We start from the raw sequence: 15,104 nt of genomic DNA, 5'->3' as shown, positions 1-15,104 counted from the left end.
TCAAACACTTCCACACTTCCAGGGCTGGAGCATCTACGGCTTATCTGGACAACCAGCTTCAGTACCTCACCATTCTCCTGACAAAAAGAAAAGTCATCCTCATTTCAAAGCTAACTCTAATCTAATTTCTAGAAAATGCTAGCTGATTTGGAGGCCTGTCTTGGTATTCTGGCCTCTCATGTTTTATTCTCTCTATTCTGTAGTCACGTTTTGGAGTTGGGATTTCTGTTGTTGAAAAAGCAATTATGGCACACTAGGAAGCATCCATATACAAAAGCACTAAAATTCTACTGAGCTAATTACAGAGAAATTTGCATTCTTAAGTTAGGAGTAAAAATACTGCTTGCTAAATCCTCTTTGGCTCTTGAAAATATTTCCTTAACAAGGCTACCCTCTTCCCAGAAAAAGGAAGTATTTTGCCTACATGCAACTACTCTTTTGTTTGTTCATTTTTCACCTCTTAATTGCTACCTGCTGTTTCATTTAAGCTAGTTTTCTAATGAATCCCAAGTTTACAGACATTCTCCATTACTGAACTCCAGATAAGTACAGTCCATATGTGTTGTACATACAACTAAGGGATCTTGAGGCACAACTACAAGACAATTAGTGTAAAAAAACAGTATTGAGACTTACAGTAAAGTTGATGAGGTCATAGTGAAGATGGAGCTGCTTTTGCTTAGTGACATGTATTGCCCCAGTATCATCCCTCTTCACCTGAAAGAGAAATCAGACAAGATTGAGGAACACATTCTTCAGCTCAACTTCTCAGTTCCCAAACGCATCACACCAACTCCAGGAGTGCAGCTCACACTGCAGGCTGAGCACACAGTAACAGCACACACTGTTCTGAATCAGAGTGCTGTGTCCCACTTCCAAAGCTCTCATGTATGTGAGGAAACAGAAAAGGCCATAGGACTGGCTCTCAGAAGGAAGCAGAAGAACACATGCCCTCTGCTGGATTAACTTCCAATCACTTGTTTACGCTGCAGAAGTTGTAAGCTAAAACAGCTCCTTAAACATCCAAGCGCTCCAAAGCCAAAGTACTCCGTTTTCTGAAGCCTGAGCACTGCTCACATACTGAATTCAGACATGAAATCTTCAAAAGTAAAAAAAAAAATAAATCTGCATACACAACTTCCACAGATCTCAGCAGTAAAATGGCATACCTAAACACACGCACCTTGAAAGCAGTGGTCTCTCAGTGGTTTATCTAAGTTTTCCAGACCTGTGTTTCATATCAAAAAAACAAAACAGCATCTCAAATTCATATGCTCTCCTCAAAATAATCCACATTCTTCCACCTCTAGGTGAAATGAAGTGAGGTTATAGTCAACACTTCCTTCTGGAATACACGAAGCTCAGCTCTCCAGATCCTCAAGGAAGGACACCACTGCTTGCTGAAGAGCAACGAACCAGCTTCTTTTCCCAAGCCTGTTGCAAGCTGCAGACATCCCCAGCATGCACACACTCTAGAATTCCATGAGCCAGAGGCTCAGTCAAATGAGTAAGAAGTGATAATCAGAAACACAGAACAAAACACTCAAACTTACCAGAAGAAAATGAACGACGTCACCTCTACAAAAGGCAAGCATGGGGTTCACTGAGTTCTGCACAGCCACAAAGTGCCACGCCAGGAGGGGGACACTCGAAGGGTCCATCTGAGAGACAAAAAGCACAGACTGTATGCAAGGCAGCCCCTTGGTAGCAGGACGTGTGACGTTCATCAGCTGCTGCTCATTGACTTTGCCAGGTGTGCACACAGGCCATAAAGCAATGCCTTAGTGTGCTGAAAGCTGAGCAGAAGGTTGTGTTCTTTGATCTACACACATGATTTAGGGACAACAGGTCAGCATCCCATCAGTCAAGGCTTCCAGGCCACAGTAGAGAAGACAAGAAACTGAGCAGCTCCTGATTTTCCCTTCCCACTTCTGGGAGAAAGCCAGCATCTTTAAGAGATTCAGCTCTCTGCCTACAATCTACACCTGGCAGACCAACACATTGAACTCTACACTGTGAAACTGCAGTTCTAACGTGTGCTGGTAAAGCAGTAAAACCAACTCCTAGCCCTGATCTCACCCCCTTCACTACGAGAACTGTTGGTAGCAACAATGAAAAAGCAAGCATTCAGCTTTGTAACTCACACGACCGTAGGGAAAGGTCATCCACACTTTCAAAGATGGCTTCAGGCCAATAACCAGTATCTTCAAAGAAACAAAAAGGCAAAATAAAACACTGGAGGATGTACCAGGAAGTTTCTTTGTGGCTTCTCACATAAAGCCTTCTGCCTGCAGCGAGTTACCTTTGTTAGGGAGGCCATGGCCAGCAGTGAATATTGGGTGATAGGATGGTCTCTCAGTTCAACCTTTGCATGTAATGGTTCAATACAACAAACCTCCCCCTTGGAGCCACTGAAGAGACATCGAGATTCACACGTTCTCACTCCCATAACCCTCCTGCAAACCAGAGAAATCAGCTTCACAGACAGTTACCAAGAGGAGATCAGCCTCACAATTTCATGAAATCTTATGCACAATCCCTGTCTCAAGAAGCCTTTTTACACAGCTCCGAGGATGAACTTGGATTGTTGCTGGAAGCAGTTTCAAACAGCTGCCTGGGTACAGACAAGAAGTCCTTGGGGTCTTATTTAATAGCACATGATCAGGTTCCCCAGAGCAACAAGCCCAGAGTCCTTTCTCTTTATCCCACATCCTCTTTGGGACTCCAAGAGGAGAAAGAGCAGTTATTGAAGGGCAACTAAACAAGGAAACCAAGGCAGCACTTACATGACAACTTCCAAGAGTCAATCAGGAATGCTAAGATCCCAGGCAATCCCTAAATAAAAATACTAATAATTTAAGCCATTATTTGACCATTAACCAGCTTTGCTTCAACTAAAATTACACTGCAGCCCTGAACTGTACCTTCCATATTCAGACAATAGTTTCACTGGTTCCAGTGCTTTTTTGCTTGGGTTTTAGAAGTTCTGACCTAGAACTAGCTGCTTGCATTGCCACTTTCTAGCAGGTAAGAGCTGTCTTACTTAAATGAGAGTTCAAATACGGAGCCTCCGCTGTCATTGCAAATTGCAAGTGTCGGGTCATCTGTAAACTGAACAGACAATCAAATTAGAATTGGCATTAAGAAATAAGCCACCAAACAAAAAAATAATTGAAAAACTCCTACTACAGCATTATTTACAATGCATTCACTTCTGTATGTTATGTCTACCAGCAATACACTTTCAACATTTAGCATTGGGAATACTGATGGCTTTTTTATGATGTGTAGGAAATGCAAGGTTTTGTGTTTTGCCCTCATCTTTCCAGCATCACTGCTATATTTTGTTAACAAAGCTCCACTACATTCTGTTGCAGCTCAGAACCACAAGACATCAAAATCTGCACTGCTACCAGAATAACTCACAGCTTCAAGCCTTTAAGTTGGTGCCAGAACTGACAAACGGGCTGTGAGTCACGGACAGACCAAAAATCAGAAACATCCATAGCTACTAATGAAATCAAATCACTGAGTTAAGAAAGGGTCTGTACACAGTTGAGAGACCCTTCTGGAAGACTTTGCAATCCAGCACAAGCATCTGGGGATTGCAAGGTCCAAGTACTCCTCAATGTTGGTACTGCCATCAGGTTATGAGCTAGATAAGGGAGCCATGAGGAACAAGGACCTGAAAAAGGGGAAGATGCATCATTATGCATGGGGCAAAATTGCCTGAGATGGGAGTATTTCAGGTGCAGCAGTACAGGGGCACTTCATAGCAACAAAATCTTTCTGGTAAGCCAGCTGAGGCCAAGCAGTATGTAAGACATCCTTGAGCCATGGTGCTCCACCAGACATGCTGCTCTATTTCTGTGAATGGCACTCAGCAGACCTGAGATGTCTCAGCAAGGTGAAGCACCAAGATCACTGCTCCAACCAGGAGATACACATATTTTAGCATCTAAACCTACACAGATTCTGGCATCAGAGATTGGACAGACAATAAGCTTTTTGTTATACTGCAACTCACTGCCAATACTATGATTTCAGCTAGCAATAATACTTTGTTTCCTTTTTTTTTTTTTTTTTAAATTTCTGCTCATTTTTTTCACCTTTGGATATTACTGCCACGTAACCCCTAGGAAGCTGCTCTCATCTGCAAATCTAGAAGTACTACACAAAGAAAGTTAGCACATCTGGCATTGTTTAGCTTGGAGAAGAGAAGGCTCTGGGGAGACCTCATTGTGGCCATCCAGTACTTAGGGAGCATATAAACAGGAGGGGGAATGGCTGTCTATGAGGGTGGATGGTGACAGGACAAGGGGGAATGGTGTTAAACTGAGACAGGGGAGGTTTAGGTTGGATATTAGGAGGAAGTTTTTCACCCAGAGGGTGGTGAGGCACTGGAACAGGTTGCCCAAGGAGGCTGTGGATGCCCCATCCCTGCAGGCATTCAAGGCCAGGCTGGATGTGGCTCTGGGCAGCCTGGGCTGCTGGTTGGTGACCCTGCACACAGCAGGGGGTTGGAATCAGATGAGCACTGTGGTCCTTTTCAACCCAGGCCATTCTATGATCTGACTGAATATGAGCAGGTTCTTTGGAAAAAAAAAAAATAAAGAAAAATCTGTTACCTTAATGTGCAAAATGGCTGTTCCTGGGGGGTGAGCATCTGTTATTGATCGTAGCAGCTTCCCACTGGCCAGATCCCACATTGTGATCTGCAAGCAAGTTGTTCTCAGTATAAAATATTTGCTGCCAAGAGGATCTCTCCATCACTTTGTGTGATGGCACATCACTGAGTTTCTATATTCAGCACAAAACAATTACAAGCTACATACTGAGTGCACTTAACTTGTATCATACTAAAACAGTCCCTCAGTAACTGCCTGAGGAAGGACAGCACTGAACCACCAATTCATGGGAATTACCTGTCCTTTTGCAAAGCCACACAGGAGTCTGGAGCAGTCGTTGTTGATGCTGAGAGCAGAGATAGCTCCATACTGAGCCCCAACAGCAGTGCTGCCCAGACACAGCCGTAGAGCCTGGTTTTGATCTAGGGCATAAGAATTAATACAAAGTTAGAGTACCACAGTTATTTACATACACAGATGCTGGAGGTACATTAACAACTCACAGGCTCACAGTTACACTCCTAATGAAGAGTCTCCAAGATCAGAGCACTTTGTTAGTACAGAGATTGCAGGGAAATACAAAAATTTGTTTTCACATTACAAAACAAGGAGAGAGAACAGGGGAATGCAGAGGCATTAAAAACTGAATAGCCAAAACAATATCTAGCTCTGTTGGGTTTTTTTGGTGAGGATTGTTGGAATGAAGACTGGAGATCTGAAATATATCAGAAGTACCACTGAAATACTGTGTTAATGCATTTTGCCTTGAGCAGAGAGGGAGAGATCAGAGAGATCCAGGGAACAGACAGCAGCTGAGCCCCAGAACCCTCTGGGAGGGCTGCCCAAGGCACAGGACATCTCTCCACACAAGCTGCAGCACCATTACCTATGTGCCAGATGTGAAACAGAGCATGGAAGTATCTCTCATCTCCTCCCCAACACCACAGGATGTGTTCCTGTATCACTGACACACTGGAGGCTGAGCACACTGTGGGAGTCACCTTTCAAATTCTGCTCTCAAATTCTGCCTCTCAAAGCCAAGGAGAGCAGAAGGGCTCAGACTGGCAGAATACACAGGTATAGCAGCAGCTCTGAAAGCTCTGACAGTTGCACAAGTTACTGATTAGTTCTGTAGCACTGATGCTCTTGTTTAATCAAACAAAGGATGCACGCAATTCAAGCGACCATACCATGAACTGCAGCCCTCGTTCAATATATGAGAAACATGGAGCCAAAACTATTGCAAGAAATAGAGCAAGAAATCAGAGAAGGAAGTATTCTAAAGTGCAATAAAAATTAGCATCATTTTGTCAAGAAAAGTGGTCTTGAGTGGAAGAGCATCCAGATGGCAAACCAGGTGCCTGTGTGACGACAAAACACTGCACGTTTCAAGTGGCTGTTAAGTAGCTTGTCTACAGCACTGAACTATTCAGACAGCATTCTGTAGTTCTGAACACTGCTGAATGAAGAACAATTTATTCCTCCATTAAAGAATGAAGAGCTCTATTACGATTTTCCAGGGGAAGCCTTCCTTTATGGCTCCTCACCGCCTGCAGTGTGCAGATCTCTGATCTCTGATCCATCCCCTGCCTGTCCTGAGCTCCAGTCCAGCCAGAACCTCCCTCCCTAAGGAGAAATTTGTAAACATATAGGACTACTTGTTAACTGAAAGGGGGAAAAAGTAATCTTTCCTCAGACTCGTAGACCTGCAGCTGAGGGAACTGGGATGGGTCAGCCTGAGTTCCTAAGAAGGAAGTGCCCATTTTTTGCCCGAGATGCATTTTCAGAGTAGAGAAATACCACTTGGAAAGCAAACCCCAAAGAACCACACATCAGCACTTGTTCTCATTTCCAGCCAACCACAGGGTAACACACAAGGACTCATTTGATAATTTTAAAAACAAATCAGACAGGCAACACTGCATCCAACACAAAACAAGATGTCTGAGTCGATGAGCTCCCACTGATGAACTGCTGAAGTAACAAAGACAGATAAAAGCAAAGGTATAATAGCTCATTTGATGATTTTCCAGACTAATAATAACAGCTCTGAATTTAAGGCACATTTAGGATTAAAAAGTATTTTCCACCTGCTTGAAACAAAGGTAGTTTCTAACTGTCCAGAAAACATCTTCTATTTTGAAATGTAAATAAAGCAGTTCTTCATCTGAACAATTTCCAGCAGTAACTATTGCTGTTGCTGTTGTTCTCACAGTCTGGAGCCAGAACCAGATGGTACTTAGCCCTATATGTAAAATGTTAACAAGCTTTTGTATATGAAATATCACGTTCCAGAACACGGGTACAAGCAGAGCACTCTGAATTGATTTCTTCTCAGATAATCAGGTTTTTAACCAATTTTTTTTTTCTTAAGCCATCATCTCTCTGCATTCAAAAGACTTGATTTCCTGCAGAATGACTCAAATGCTACAAGTCCTGAGATGAGATGCTTTCTTCCCATCTTCATCAGGCCTGCCAGCAGGAGGTAGCCCTCTGGAGCTGGCATCAGGAGGACAAGAGACAGTGTGCCAAAGGAACAGGTTACAGACACCATCTCCCTTGATAAGATAACAGCTGTCTCCTAAACCAGGGTGTGCTGAAGCCTCCTCACCACCACCTACCTCCAGCTTGAGCAATGAAGTGACTGCTCACAGCAGGGATTCAGCCACTGCTCCCTCCTCAGCTGCTGCACGGGGTCAGTCAGAAGTTGCTGTCTGCTTGTTGGGTTTCCCAGAGTTTCTGGCTCGTGGCTCCCTGACTCAGGTCCTAACCTGTAGTGCTCCCACTAACAGTTCTCAGGCAGAAACAGATGGATGGTGACCTCATGGAAGAGCTGTACTTCGTCCTGCCCTGAAACAATGCCTTTGCTAACATCTACAGACACGTCCTGCTCTAAAACATTACACATAGCACATCTACCTGTTCCTCTGCTATTTCTGCCCAAAGAATTGGCAGCATTCAGTACACATGCATTCAATAGGCAGGCTCACCAGCAGTATTACCCACTGCCTGGTTACTGCCCTGCCTTACATGCTGCCTATCTGGCACAGATTAACCTGGCACATCAGCATGCAAACTGGGCAGGACAGGAGTTGCTCATGCAGGGTACGTGCACAGCGTGGTGTTACTGTACCTTTTCCTTTTCAGTCCACATAGAAAGGGCCAAAACAGGAAAGAAAAAGTCAGAAATCAATACAAAAGAAAGGAGAGAAGCAAAGAACAGCATATGTGACAACATCCAAAAAGACAGAGAGCCTTCAGATTTTGCTGACGTTTTTTATTTTGGTAACATTCCACCTTTTGGTTTGCTCAGTTACCTGAGGGGATGCTGTTCATTACAGTGCTTTCAAACTAAGTGTGTGGCCACTGAAGAAAAAGGAGTTTATACATTTTGACTTCGTGATACTAATGAAAAGAGAACAGGAGCATGCAGGAATCACTCCTGTCTGTATCTGAAAAGCTGGATGCTGTAGCACACCTCTCATCACCTCTTAATTGCAGCAGAAGAACCCAAATTGCAAAGCAGATGCAGCAGTCCCTGGCCTCACTCTCTGCCACAAGGAGGGTCAATGAGCTCAGCCTGCTCAGGGCCTTGGTGAGTTCTGTGTATCCCAAGGAAGGTGATCCTGCAACCTCTCTCAGTATCTATTCCAGTGCTTCATCACCCTCCTGGTCAAAACAAATATCAGTCACAGCTTCTACTGGGGGAACTCCAGTGCACTGCCTCTTACCATAACACTAAGAGCCTTTGAGAAAGGTCCAGCTCTCACTTCTCTGCTAAATGCTTGAAGCATTAATATTTTAGTAAAAGTCAAGGAACTTTCAGTTAGGAAAAACATTGCATCACGTTTTCTAGAGACCACAGAAAAACCAGATAAAAGTTTCTAAAGCAAGAAACAAGTTTCTAAAGCAGAGCAACGTAAAGATCATGGCCAAAGTAAAAGTTTGACCAAAATTTAACCAGAAGCATAACAAAAAATAATAATAATAATAATAATTCTTCAAGAACCTTATGAAATACATGAACTGAAACACCACAGCACATTAAGCACCTCAGGCATTTGGTGATCAATCCTTTCAGTGGGACTTGATGCAGAAACAGTCACAACAAAGATAAGAATGACCCTGCCTATTCACATGCCTATGTAAACTTCTCAAGTCCATCCCAGAGTGTAAAATGCAAAAACCTCTCACTATTCTGACAACCCCTTGTTCAGAAGCTTACCAACTTCCTTAAATACCCACATGCAAAGACAGAAAGAGGAAAATCACCATAAAAATGTCTTTCATAGCAGCTACAAAGCAAACTACAAAGATCTCCTACTAACAACTCAGATCACATGTTGATCATATTCAGATTAAATACATCCCACTTTAAAGTCTGAATTCCCAAGAATGTGAGACTAACTCTGTCACAGTCCTTCCCCTCCTTCTTCTGTACCCTGCCCCCTCACAACTTTTAGCCTCTTGAATAATTCCACCCAACTCTGAAGGAAAAGGGTCATTCAATTTCAAAAATCGTTACGAATTTAGTGCTGCACAGACATAAATGCACACAAACTAAACGTGCATGGGAGCACTTCAAGAGCAGCTCTCTGCCAGCTGTGAAGCTGGTTAGCTAAGGCATAAGCTCAGAATTTACATGTAAGACAGGCTGGTAATGGGAGAAAGAATAACAGAGAAAGGGATAAAGTGGTGACGGATGCAGGGGAAGATTGGGGAAGGAGGAACCTAGGATGCAAGCCTGCAAGTAGCCACGGGTTACAGGTTTCCCTTCTCAAGGAATGCATCTTAATTTTCCTACTCGTGGTGGCTACTGTGTCAGAAGGGAAAAGATTGTTCCATTATAATGATTCTGTTTTTTTCCATATCAAAACAGAGTAATTTCATACATAAACACAAAAAAGGTTCTTTATACAATCGTCGAGGAGACAAATTTCTTGTTATCAATGTGATCTCCTGCAAAACAGGAGCAAGAACTACACAAAGAGGAACAAATTAAATGTTACTTGTGCTTTATTTCCCTACTGAAATAAGATTGTATTTAGCACAAAACATACTACAAGAAATCCAATTCCAATTCTAATTTGAGCTGTTCTGGGGATTGGTTCTTTTGTTCATTTTGCTGTTGTTGTTGTTTTTAAAGATCATTTAAATGCAAAGAGCTTTCTCTTTCACTTACCAAAAATCAGGGCTAGCCCATGAGAAGTCCCCACTGCTATCAGATTTGATGCTGCCTGAAAAAGTCACGGAGAAAGACCAAGAGCTGAGAAGTTCACAAATCATTCACAGATCCACCACTTCTAATATCACACAAAGCTTACCAGAAGGACAAATTTTAAGCAGGCTATAGGTATAACTTCTTAACACACAAGCAACAGACTTGTTGCTACACGAGAACTCCTGTATTTTCCTACATGAGAACTACAACCAAAGGACAATTCTGCACCCCCTACGTGCCTCAGTCACACGCACTTCCAACCTTGCTATGCAACCCTCACCCCAGATGCATTTTTCCCTTTTTCTCTTGAACTAAAAAGCATCATTTCTTATGTACTGCTGCTACCACAGTCAAAGTGACCAAATGACTTTGTTTTCTTCATAAAGTATTAAAACTAACTTCACAAGGGCAAGCAATACTTGCTGTTTGCCACCTCCTTGACACATTTCTCTAATTACACACAGCTTACTTCTGACATACTTTAATTAGAGTGCTTGACTTCAAGAAGCTTAGTGCCCATTGCTAAACAGGTCTGTGCCTCTCAGACAGGCTTTCAGCAAAGCTTTAAGGTCATATTTGAGTTATATCAGAGCCATAGAAACTTTGAACTCACTGCATGATGAGCACTTCAGTTTAAATGTCTTTAAAACACTGTTAGGAGTCAAAGCAATGGCAGGCAAAGAAGAAATAGGTAGGAAACTTCAAGGTGTCCAATAGATGAACGTGATGGGGAATGGTCAGGTGCTCAACTAAGAACTCCTGGTGATGACATGAAAAAAGGGAGAGCAGAGGGCTCAATCAGCACAGGGGCAGTTAGGAAAGGCTGCACTCTGCTCCCAGAAGCTAGGGAGAAGCTAGAACTTCTAATGCTGTTCCTCCTAACCCTCACATCTGAGGACTCTTAGCATTTGAAGACAAGAATATTGAGATCCATTTATTCAGCCCTATTAAATTACTGCTTAAAGTTCGCCAAATTTATATGAATAATCACACAGTACTCGAAAATTGTGTACTTACAATTGCAGTAGGCAAACCAGCATCCACTTTGTCCTAGAAAAACAGGACAAATTATGAGTAAGCAGCAGAACTCCCTGCACTATTAATGTCTCTAATAATACAGCACACAGAGTCAACACAAGATATGTTTTAATGAGTCCCACCAGGCCAGAAGGTGAAGAGGGAACCACTGGTAAGGAACACCCAGAACAGATGAGGAAGCATACAGAAATGGAGAATCAGCAGACTATCCTGTCATTCCAAATGAAAGCTATCCTGTTCTCAAAACAAGTCTCATCTGATTAACAGCCCTCAGCATTCTCTGCAGACACTGCACTGATATCTAATACAAAACCATTTCCCTCTCCAGAACACCTTATTTGCTTCCCAGCCAGGTGGCTCATTCACACCTCCATCAGCACAAGTAACAACTAGCTGCAGCACATTCACAGACTCCAATCACACAGCCCTTACAGAAACACTCACAGATGAATCACCTGTATTTTATGCTAACAAGCCTGCTTCAGAATTCACATTCTTTATAAATCACTGCCCTAACTGTGATCTTGGTCAGCTCCTTTTCACTGGCAGCACAAACTCCAGGCAGCCTGAGGTGCAGGCACTGACACAGAAGCGTGTGGGCCTGGAATGAGCGTGGCCTGTGCTTGCTGCAGGCATTAAGCAAACCTGCTTCTAGCACCTTTAAGCAACAACAGCACTGATATCATTTTGTAGTAATACTTCCCATCAGATTTCTTGACATCTGGCAACAAAAAGCAGCGTTAAAGAGGACTTACCACATTGCTGCTGCAGACAGTCAGCTAATAATTCGCTCCTAGTTAGAGATTACTAGTACTAGCTTACGTACTAAACATGTTAATACTGTGAAGGGGAAGATCACCCACATCCCTCCACACCAGAACAAGCTGAAATTTTACTTAATAGATGTCACCAGGAGAGACAGACACTTACTGCTGCAGATACAATTTGGGCAGAAATCCCTTTCAGAAGCGAGAGTCTTATAACTGATCCGTGCAGAGAGAGAGAATCCGGGAGTTTTTTCTTCCTAAGGAAAGAAGAAGTAATCCAAACACATTAAAGCAGAGTTTACAACACATACCCACAGCTAAACCAGCAGGCATGCATACATAACCATGCAGTTTCCATTCTTATTGCTGAAGCACACGTGTCCAGAATCAACAGATATGTTGTATGCTTTGCTATTGCTATTGATTTCACAACACTGTGCCTGCATAAGAATTTGTCTGAATTCCTCTTCCACAGAAATGAAAAGTCCCTCAAACAAATTTTCAGTTTCAAGCATCTCTCTGCAGACTGTAGCATTTATGAATAAAACCTGAGAGAAACACTTCTGCTCTTTAATCCAGCCTCAGCGAGTCAGGAAGCTTCAACCTCTAAAGGTGAGCACCTGTAGGAAACATACAACTGAAAAATGCTTGGTAGCAGCATATGGACCCCTGGGCCAACTAGATGAAGTGTAATATTCAATTCAAACAGCTGGCTTTATACGAAAGGTAAAAGTTGCTTTTTAAGGAGAAAATGTTTTTAAAGGTAACCAGCATACAAAGAAAAGTAGATTCTGAAGAGCACTGGTATAATGCAACATGCATAGGAAGGGGAAATTCCCCAGAAAAAATTCAGTTATCTTTCCAGAGACATACAAACAAGTAGGTAGGCTAATGAAACACGCTTAGTATAGTGTGGCTGAGGACCCATAAACACGGTGAGCAGCTTCAAACAAACATGATAAAAATGATTCCTGGTTTTTCTACCTCCTCTGTACTGGAAAATATTTAAGTCTCTTCAGGTTATGTTTCACTCAATACAAAACATTTTATCTGGAAATGAAAGAACAGTACCTCAGAACATCGCCATATGCCACCATAAACTGTCACACTTAGGAGTGTTTGTAGCCAATTCAATTGCTCACGTAGCAATCACAGCCTAACAGAAACCAGAGGCCAACTTCCCATAGCACATAAGCAGGCCATGGGAGTGGCTCAGAGTGAAAGATGAAGCCATCATGTGAGTAATTAACAAAGTAAGTCAGCAGTATTGCAGCTAACCATCACATTCCAGGCTGCTTTGGGATGTCAAGATTCACGTTCCATTTTCAGGAGCAAAAGCATTTCACTCGACTTTTAAAAACGCAGAAGGTTGCTTTAGGAAATTTCAATTGTTCTTGGCACTGGTAGTCCTACCCACCCAAAAAGATTATTACTTTTAATTGATTTGATCTCCCAGGGTCTCAGACTTGTAGTACCTTTTCAGGTGTGTCCTGTCCCCACTGTCAGAGCTTGCTACAGAAGATGTGTCATAGGAGTGTGTATCTGTGTTATCAATGTTCAAGAGAAAGGGATCTTCCAAAACGAAAGACTCTTCTTCATCATCAGTCTGAAAGAACAGAACCACCACGCTTGGTAAACATCCAAAACACACAACACCTTAACTGAAACATCAGCAAAATGGCATCAAGTAAGCAGAAAAAAAAAAAAAATGAGAATACAGTAAGATAATCTCTTATTAGAAAAACAGAACTATGCTATACTGTGGATAGTGTGGAAGAATCAGAACCCTCAGTGATCACAGAGGGGATGAATAGGGATCTCCAGTGAGAGAACGCTGCCAACAGGAGAGCTAAACGCGCTCTACCCCAGGGCTGCCTTCTGCTGGCGACCCTCCCTCCTCAAGCTTTGCCTAGAATTGTTTCTATGTTATTTTTAGGGTGGCCATTGTTTAAACTACCTTTTAACTTCAGCACAGATCGCATCGTCCTTGAAGCGCAGAGCCAGAGCGCAAACACAGCGCTGCACTGAGAGCCAACGCGCGGACATGACAGCAGGTGCTCCTTGTTTGCCTACAGAGAGCAGCCCTGCGCTCCCTTCTGAGCAAGGTATGCCTATGGGCTCGCTCAGCTTGTGCTCCACATCCAGAAAACACTTTGCTGGTCATTCCCATCCTGTATACACAAACAGCACCAAAGACTCTGCCTGCACTGAGCCACGTTTTCTTCAGATTACCACAGCTCTACTCCTTTTGACGTGGATGGGCCCACATCTGTGCTTGGGCTCACAGAAATTCTCTGAGCTCCACTTATGTCCATCACCAGGAAGAGGACACATCTTCTACACCCCCACTCAATGTCCCTTCTCCTCGGGCAGCAATCTGCTGAATGTTCCTCCGCTTCCTAGACTGTATGTGACTGTCTGGGACACTTCATACCTGCACCTTTAACGCAGCTTTTAAGAGAAGTCACCTGTTCCAAGCTCCTTTTTGCCATTATAAGGGGCCCAACGTGTGAAACAGCCTACAAAAGCGGAGCTGTGAAGAACCCAGCAATGACACGACTCAACACGTGCTGCGTCAGCCATCCGTACCAGGAGGCCATGGGGTTACACCACTTTATTTCCCAGAAGAAAACGAGAGCCTGGGTGACCTCAGGGACCTCCTCCAGCCTCAGTGACAGCAGTTCAGCGCCACATCGCGCCCTGCCCCTCTCACCTCGTTCAGGATGCTCTCCAGCGTTGGCGGGGTATCGACTTGAGGGATGTCGAACTCTTTGTCATCGATCTGGACATCAGAAACCACAGACCGGGGTTAGATGCCCACCCCGCCTTCCACCCCTCTGCCAACTACGAGAGGAGCAGCCAGGCACGCTCTGCTTACGCAGGCGTCAGATTCCGCCTGACAGCGACAGGACGCGGGGAAAAGCTTTAGACAAAGAGGGAAGGGATGCGAGGAGGGCACGTTTCGCCCCGTGCCTTCCCGCCGCGCTCACCCCGCCGTACCCGGGGTCAGGCACGGCCGGGCCGGCCCCGCAGCTCCGTGCCGTCCGATCCCCGCCCCACCGGACGCGGCACGGCGGCTCGCAGTACGAGCGCTGGCGTTCGCTGCACGGCGACCGCAGGGACCGCATCCCCACTGCCACCCACCCCGCCGGACGGGGCGCAGAGGGCACGGCGCAACACGGGGCGAGACGGGCAGCGCCGGCACGGAAATGGCGACGCACCAGCTCGCTGCGGGAGTCCAGCTCGCGGTCGAGTTCCGCCGCGCTCAGGCGGGACGCGGGTGGCTCCGGGCAGGGCAGCCCGTCCGGCTCAGCCTCGGTTCCCACGAGGCCGTCCTCCGGCGCCGCGTCCATGGCCGGGCCGCGGCTCGCGGTGGGGCTAGCAGGCCGGCGGCGCCGGGACTCGAACCCGCGTCCGGAGCCGCCCCCGCTCCGCGCAGGCGCAGCACGG

General features: G+C 44.6%; 1 protein-coding gene across 1 annotated transcript in view; it reads right to left on the bottom strand.

The window, feature by feature from the left end:
* VPS8 (VPS8 subunit of CORVET complex) overlaps nucleotides 1-15,085 on the bottom strand; it is a 63,823-nt gene extending 48,738 nt beyond the window's left edge. The window contains exons 1-13 of the mRNA XM_031596574.2: nucleotides 14,876-15,085; nucleotides 14,368-14,436; nucleotides 13,130-13,260; nucleotides 11,818-11,911; nucleotides 10,867-10,899; nucleotides 9,811-9,865; nucleotides 4,926-5,050; nucleotides 4,629-4,715; nucleotides 3,044-3,111; nucleotides 2,303-2,456; nucleotides 2,145-2,204; nucleotides 1,554-1,661; nucleotides 637-717 (exon numbers count right to left, since the gene is read on the bottom strand). Coding sequence (XP_031452434.2) covers nucleotides 637-717; nucleotides 1,554-1,661; nucleotides 2,145-2,204; nucleotides 2,303-2,456; nucleotides 3,044-3,111; nucleotides 4,629-4,715; nucleotides 4,926-5,050; nucleotides 9,811-9,865; nucleotides 10,867-10,899; nucleotides 11,818-11,911; nucleotides 13,130-13,260; nucleotides 14,368-14,436; nucleotides 14,876-15,007 — 1,197 coding nt within the window. The 5' untranslated portion in view covers nucleotides 15,008-15,085. The remainder of the gene's footprint in view (nucleotides 1-636; nucleotides 718-1,553; nucleotides 1,662-2,144; nucleotides 2,205-2,302; nucleotides 2,457-3,043; nucleotides 3,112-4,628; nucleotides 4,716-4,925; nucleotides 5,051-9,810; nucleotides 9,866-10,866; nucleotides 10,900-11,817; nucleotides 11,912-13,129; nucleotides 13,261-14,367; nucleotides 14,437-14,875) is intronic.
* Nucleotides 15,086-15,104: the final 19 nt, after the last annotated feature.

The sequence above is a fragment of the Phasianus colchicus genome, chromosome 10, assembly GCF_987193195.1.
Source record: "Phasianus colchicus chromosome 10, bPhaCol1.hap1.1, whole genome shotgun sequence".
NCBI classification, from domain to species: Eukaryota; Metazoa; Chordata; class Aves; order Galliformes; family Phasianidae; genus Phasianus; species Phasianus colchicus.
The sequence above is the reverse complement of the archived record's forward strand: the minus strand, read 5'-3'. Positions and strand labels throughout refer to the sequence as shown.